The sequence below is a fragment of the Stegodyphus dumicola genome, chromosome 7 (assembly GCF_044657685.1).
Source record: "Stegodyphus dumicola isolate Sdum_Otavi_A_Nest chromosome 7, ASM4465768v1".
Lineage (NCBI taxonomy): Eukaryota > Metazoa > Arthropoda > Arachnida > Araneae > Eresidae > Stegodyphus > Stegodyphus dumicola.
The window spans coordinates 62,365,053-62,372,548 of record NC_140774.1 but is presented as its reverse complement, the minus strand read 5'-3'; the positions used below and the strand labels follow the sequence as shown (position 1 = coordinate 62,372,548).

The 7,496-nt window shown below is 30.8% G+C and overlaps 1 protein-coding gene across 2 annotated transcripts in view; it reads right to left on the bottom strand.

Annotated features, from left to right (window-relative positions):
- Positions 1-867: 867 nt before the first annotated feature.
- The window catches only part of LOC118182790 (clotting factor G beta subunit-like), a 62,376-nt gene continuing 55,747 nt past the window's right edge, over positions 868-7,496 (bottom strand). The window contains exon 9 of one of the 2 annotated variants that reach the window (XM_085820336.1): positions 868-1,272. In XM_085820336.1, coding sequence (XP_085676462.1) covers positions 1,102-1,272 — 171 coding nt within the window. In that variant the 3' untranslated portion in view covers positions 868-1,101. The remainder of the gene's footprint in view (positions 1,273-7,496) is intronic. The other variant, XR_015042061.1, reaches the window with a different exon arrangement.

The window sequence follows — 7,496 nt, the reverse complement described above, 5'->3', positions numbered from 1 at the left end:
AATATTTAAAAATTTTTTTAAAGGAAGCTTCTTTGTTTATCATTTTCAATTCTCAAAATTTGCATTCTGTTGAAATAGAACGTATTTTTATTTGAGGTATGTATTTGTTAGAAGCCTGATGAGCATGTCATCCAACGAAATAAATGCACAGCTATATCTTGAATAATTCTTTCCTTTATTAGATAAGCATATGAGTCATGGGGAATTATGATGTGACAGTATTATAGTAAATTTTAATCTTACAGTTTGATAGCTCACTTTAAATTTTGAGTTTTATATTATATATCTTGAATCTCCAGGTGGCAGGGTTAATTCTTAATCCTCTCAGGGATTCAAGTTAATTAAAACTATTTATTTTAAGAATAGGTTTGCACATTAAACTTTAATAAGTTGAAAATCAGTGTAAACCGAAACCAGTTGAATAATGCAATTATTATTATTATTATTATTATTTTACTTTCATATTTTTAAAGTATTTTGCAAACTTTTTTTTAATATATTGGTAAACTCTTTCAGCTATTAAACTGTAATCGGAAGCTTTAATTTTTTTTTTTTTTTTTTTTTAAAGGAGTAATGATTTGTAGAATAACTTTTCAATAGAAGTATTTCATGATGGCAGTGCTTTGATAATTATTGAATTAATGAATGTAACTAAATAATATAAAAATATGAGAATCAAAGAAATTATATTTGCTTTTATGAAAGTCAGTATATAAATTTTTCATATGATATTACTGTTAAGTGTTATACTGTCAGATAGCAGAGGAAATCTTAATATGCTTAGACTGTATAATAATGCAATGTTTAGACTGACTGCTGGAAATCATAATTAGTTTCATATATAAAAATTTGAATGTACTCAAGATATTCAAGGCTTGTCTTTTATTCCATCTGTATAAATATGGGCCTTTTTTAATGTGCTCATTAATAATATGGCAAAACATAAACATTTTATGAATTATCGGCAGCATTTCAAACCAATGTCCTAGCATGTTTGTTGGTTTGTACAATTATATCTTTCTTCTGTTTGTACAATTATATCTGTCAAAGCTAGTCACTTTGACACAATAATTTCTCATCCTCTTTAAGTAATTGTTGCAGTTACAGTTGACCTAAATCTGTATTATCATAAAGCCATTTGGTATACTGGGAGACTCTTGTATAGACACCAGGGAAACCAGGTTGTGCACATCCATATCCAAAAGAAACAACGCCAAGCTGAACCCATGCATTATCCTTCAGTGTGGTAACCATTGGACCACCAGAATCTCCCTAGTGAAAAAAATGAAGAACATACAAGGGTAAGAAAATAAAGGAATTGAATTTCTCTGAAGAAAGTCTCTTTAAAACAATAAAATTTCCACTTTTCTATGTTGTGAATTAGTAAAGAAATTTTAATAGTTTATTTCTCAAAAATTTTTGTAAAATGATAAAGTCGAAAAGTGAGTAAATCTGACTATTATTACTTATTTAAATAACAATACTTTTTCATTTTAATTTTGAAGTAAAAGATAATAAATCACATTTTCTGCTCGTTTTTACCCTCTGTTTTTTTTTTTTTTTTTTTTTTTTTTATTTATTTAGGAATAAGCCTATTTTTATCTAAAGACAATACATAGGCACTAGTACTACTGAGTGATTTTCATATAGATGATATGCTGTCTGGAATCAAACCATTATAAAGTAAAATTCTGAAATCTTTTCTGAATTCTGAAAATAGTAATGTAATTACACAAATGTTACAGAGGGGAAAGTGATCTAGAGCTTTCACCGAGAGCTGAGAATTAGTTTTTTCCACACCGGATGAAATTATGCAAAGTATTGAATATTCCCATATATACTGTTGAAGTGAAAATGGTTAGCAGTTTCAGCTAGTAACTGAAAAACCTATGTATAGAATCTCAGTGAGGGCACAATTTATTTTTTATATTTCCTCTCCAAAAATGCTATTGTTCTCAACAGTGGTACCCAAAATTTGTTTGATGTTTCTCCCCAGTCATTCTTTAAGCAGGCTTGGCAAGTTTCCCCTATATCAAAAAAAAAAAAAAAAAAAAAAATTGGCTGTAAGAAATAAAAAAACTAAATTTTAAATTTATTTCAAGTTTATATTATTATATCTATATTTTATTTTTATGTTTTTATGTAGTACTGTTATATTAGTCATTTGAATATTTTCATTTAAAATTTTTTTTCATTATATATGCATATTTAGATACACACACACATACATATACATGTATACAGTATACACACACTGAAAAGACAAATTATTATACACAACTGTAATGTGACCATGTAAATGTGTACAATGAAAGTCAACGACTTACAAGCCTCTGGTTGCCATTGATGCCAACACTGTATAAATATGAAAGCTCCAGTGGACACATCGAAGATTGTTATTATGCTCTAAGAAAGCTATATAACAGAATTTGATTATGGATAAATTGTTGGCTTTGTAAGCATGGATGTTCAGTATCAGTAACTACCATGCTGCTAAGTACTGTGGCATGTATATACCAAGATTGCCTCAAAAGTGGCACAACTGATGCGAATCGAGTAGTGTGACTTTAAAATAATGATTAATGCATGAGGTGCTCTGATGACAAGAAGTACAACTTTATGTCAGATTATGATAGATTTTAATGTAGTTGCTTCATTTAGCATCAGCAGAAGGGCTGTTTGTTGACAAATGGCACAGTTCAGTTATAAAAACTGATAGTATCTCAGGTTCCACTGCTAATGGGAAGACAGTGGTTTCTGGGACTGCACTTTGTGAAATCACATAGCCACTGGATGGTAGAGATTGGAAACATGACACATGGCCCAATGAATTGAAATTCCAGTTATTGCAGGCAGATGGCAGAGTTCTTGTGGTGTGAACTAATTAATTAACTAATGGTGGCAGTGTAACTAATTACCTGGAGGATCTTTATGTGGTTTCCTTAGAGCCCTATCGTCATGCAGGTTAGGAACTAGAACTGTGCTGAACTACTGGCTGATCACCTTATTGTTCCCAAAAGAGTTGAATTTTCAAGTGGATAACACACCATCCCATTGGCCACATGTTTCACAGGAATGGTTTAGTGAGCATAGCATGATTTGGTTTACTCATTTATCTTCCAAGGTGCGCAGATATGAATCCTTTTGATCACATATAGGTATTTCTGCCTCCATGCTCAAGCATCTGTGGGATGAACTGTAACAGTTTTTTCACTGTCTGGTCTCCCATCATGCTCAGTGAGAGATTTATGTTGAAAACCGCAAGGCTGCTGAGCAACAGTATGACCGTCTTGCTTTCAGCACTTCTTGAATACTTTTCCATGCTGTTATCTTCCATGCAAAAGATGGAGTAACATAATATCGAATAAATTTTAACAAACATGTAGATATGTAAAAAGCAAATTTAAAGTTAAAATAATTAAAAAAATGTGCAAACATATAAAAGATTTAATTTTCGAACTAATCTACAATATCATTTAAATTCAAATAGCATAAGTAAATCAAGTGCAAAACCAAACCATGAAAATAAATTCACCAATTTAGCAAATTAAAATTAATCTAAAAATTTTTTAAAAAAATGTATAAGTGAATGACTGTTGAGCAGGCAGGAGACAGACTTATCAAGGGGAAGTTGCCTCCAAACCTAACTCTTCAATCATTCAATTCGTGTTTCGTCATTCATGCAGGCAAGGATAAAAGTCAAAACCAAAAGTAAATACATAGTGAAGAATGTCCAAAAAGAAATACCAATAAAGTGGTACCTTGAGAAATTAGCCATTAAAAATTAAAGGTCTAAAAGGAAAATACCAATAATGAAGTATTTTAAGAAATAAGCAAGGTAAAGTCTAGTATTAAATTAAACTTTTTAAAAAAATAAATTTTCCAGAAAAATTAATTTAGAAACCAATGCATTTTCCAAATAGTTTAACACTTAATAAAACGAATACGAATCGAGATACTATTGAATACCTAGACCTGCTAATTATTAAACACAGCAAAATTAAATTATATGATAAAAGAAGGATTTTCCATTTTCATACTACGAGGGCCATCCAGGAAGTAGATTACGTTTCCGTCTGTGTCCGCTAGGGGCGGGGCTAGCGCGGCCATCTTGGGGTCAGAGCGTTGCGCAGCTCAGTCTGCATCTAGCCGTGCTAGTGAGAGGTTCGTGCTGTGCTCCGTTCAGATACTGTGACGGTTTGAAATGTCTGCGTTAATTGAAAATCCCGCGAGCTGCGAGGTGCGCTCAGTAATAAGGTTTCTGACTGCAAAAAACTGTAAACCGATAGAAATCTATCGGCAGCTTCGTGAAGTGTATGGGGACAATATTATCACTGAAGGTGGAGTGCGTCAGTGGGTCATAAGATTTCAAAATGGCCGAACCAATGTTCACGACGAAGATCGAAGTGGGAGACCCAGCATAGTGACCGCCGAACTTCTCGAAAAAGTCGATGCTAAAGTCCGTGAAAATCGAAATTTCACAATAACGGAACTTTCTTTGAGTTTTCCACAAATTTCGCGAAGTTTGTTGCACGAAATCATCAGCGAAAAGCTTGGTTACCACAAGTTTTGTGCAAGATGGATTCCAAAAATCTTGACAGAGGACCACAAAAATCAGCGAATGGCTGCAGCGTTGAACTTTTTGGACGCTTACCATAAGGATGGTGACTCTTTACTCGATCGCATCGTTACTGGTGACGAAACATGGGTGAAACATGTGAACTGTGAAACGAAATTGCAATCAATGCAGGGGGGCACACAAGTTCTCCCCCCAAAACCCAAGAAATGCATGCAAACAATGTCGGCAAGGAAGATGATGGCGACTGTTTTTTGGGACAGAAAAGGTGTAATTTTGGTGGACTTCCTGGAAAGAGGCACTACAATAAACTCTCAAAGGTATTGCCAAACTGTCCAAAAACTCAGAAGAGCAATTCAAAACAAGCGCAGAGGAATGTTGAGCTCTAAGATCTTGTTGATTCACGACAACGCCCGGCCCCACACGGCAAATGTCACTCGTAAAGTTCTTGAATCTTTTAAGTGGGAGTTGTTTCCTCATCCGCCGTACAGTCCCGACCTGGCACCGAGCGACTTCCACCTATTCCCAGCAATGAAGAAGTGGCTGGCTATGCAGCGTTTTGATGACGACGCACAGCTGCAAGAAGAGGTAACGAAGTGGTTGAAGGCGCAGGCGGCCGAATTTTTCGACGAAGGAATTTCCAAGCTCGTACATCGCTACGATAAATGCCTTAATTTGTATGGTGACTATGTAGAAAAGTAGTATTTGAGTGTGGCTTTCATCTGTATATAATAAAATTTGTTTCCTATACTTTGTTTATTTTTTTATTCCAAAACGTAATCTACTTTCTGGATAGCCCTCGTACTAAGCTAATTAATTGGAACTCTAATATCTCTAGAAAAGTAATAGAAAACACGTTTCATAGCCAAATAATCAGAATAAAAAATATAAGTACTGAAATAGAAGATTTAAAGGAAGAAATAATAAAGCTAATTAATGTTCAAGTTGATAACCAAGTATCACTAAAATTTATTAATTTATATATTAAAAAGGCAGGCATTAACTTTACTTTATAATTTTTTGGCTCTTTATGGTATGATAACATTACCTTAAACCTTAGCAGGAGGGTAATGGAGGATATTGAAGAGTAAAGGAATTATCTTGTAAATTTTTATTGTAAATAAATTTGTAAATATGTATATTTAATCAATACTGGATTCTTTCCTTTTACTAATAAAGGGCTAACTCTTTTCAAAAGTCTCAATTATAGCCCGAATTGAGTGAAGATTTTAATCTTCTTCTAATTTTCCATACTTTAGCCAGTATTTAGTAGTTTTGATATACAAGTTGGAATCAAGTTTATTAAAACTTTCAATATTTTCTTTCTTTAAATTTAGCTTTTAATAAACATTTTTTAAGGAATTTTTGAGAAATTTCTAGGAAATTTTCTTTTTTAACTTACATTTCCTTTCTTTTAATTTGATAAATAAAAATTTTTTTAAGAAATTCATTTAAAAATTTAATTTTTACTTAAAAAATTTGTGAAATTTTTTAGACATTTTAATATTTAAAATTTAAATTTTACTTTAAAACATTTTTAAAATTTTAAAACTTTTCAGTTTTACTTAATTACTTTTTAATTATTACTTTTTAATATGCAATTTTAACAAAAAACAATTTGTTCATTTAACGTTTTTATTTGCATTATTTACACAATTTTGCAACAGAACACACATTTAACATTACAAACAAGTTTAACATTTATTAATTCACAATAACCAGTTAACTCTACTTTACTTCAATTAGAGTACTCTTTTTATGATTTTTGCAGAGCAAACTTACACCTTTTGGCTCAGCTACTAAACTCCCTACCATAAATAGTTCGTCAGTTAAAATTAAAACTTGAATTACAATTTTTAGGATATTCTTTAATTTTTCTAGATTTATATTATTTAAATATTTTAATATTAAAGTTTACAAAATTTTTAATAAAACAAAGATAGCAGCTTGGCACTTAACTTTACTTACATAAGCGCCATCTATATAAATTGCAGAACACAATTACATCACTTAGGAAATACTTTTACAGACCCCAACGCTAATATGGTAGGTAAGTTAGAATTAAAACTTACTATTTACTTGCTTTTAAGTATTTTTATGTAGTATTTAAGTATTTTCTAGATATGTAATTATATATTTTTAAGTATATACTATTTGTTTTTTTATAAATTATGAATTAGTTCTTTTTAGTTTCTTATTGGTTTATATAAATTATGTCTAGTTCATTTTTAGTTTCTTTTTGATTGAAATGCATATTCGTGTCGGGGAGGTTTCTGTAGACAAGGGTTTCTAAAATGCATTGGTTTCTAAATTAATTTTTCTGGAAAATTTATTTATTTAAAAAAATTTAATTTAATACTAGACTTTACCTTGCTTATTTCTTAAAATACTTCATTATTGGTATTTTCCTTTTAGACCTTTAATTTTTAATTGCTAATTTCTCAAGGTACCACTTTATTGGTATTTATTTTTGGACATTCTTCACTATGTATTTTTTACTTTTGGTTTTGACTTTTACCCTTGCCTGCATGAATGACCAAACACGAATTGAATGATTGAAGAGTTAGGTTTGGAGGCAACTTCCCCTTGATAAGTCTGTCTCCTGCCTGCTCAACAGTCATTCACTTATACATAAAAAAAAAAAAAAAAAAAAAAAAAAAAAAAGATTAATTTTAATTTGCTAAATTGGTGAATTTATTTTCATGCTTTGGTTTTGCTATTTACTTATGCTATCTGAATTTAAATGATATTGTAGATTAGTTCGAAAATTAAATCTTTTATATGTTTGCACATTTTTTTTAATTATTTTAACTTTAAATTTGCTTTTTACATATCTACATGTTTGTTAAAATTTAAATTCCATTCCTTGCAGCAATGGCGCAAAGAATTAATTAAATTTGTATTTAAATTCAATTTATTC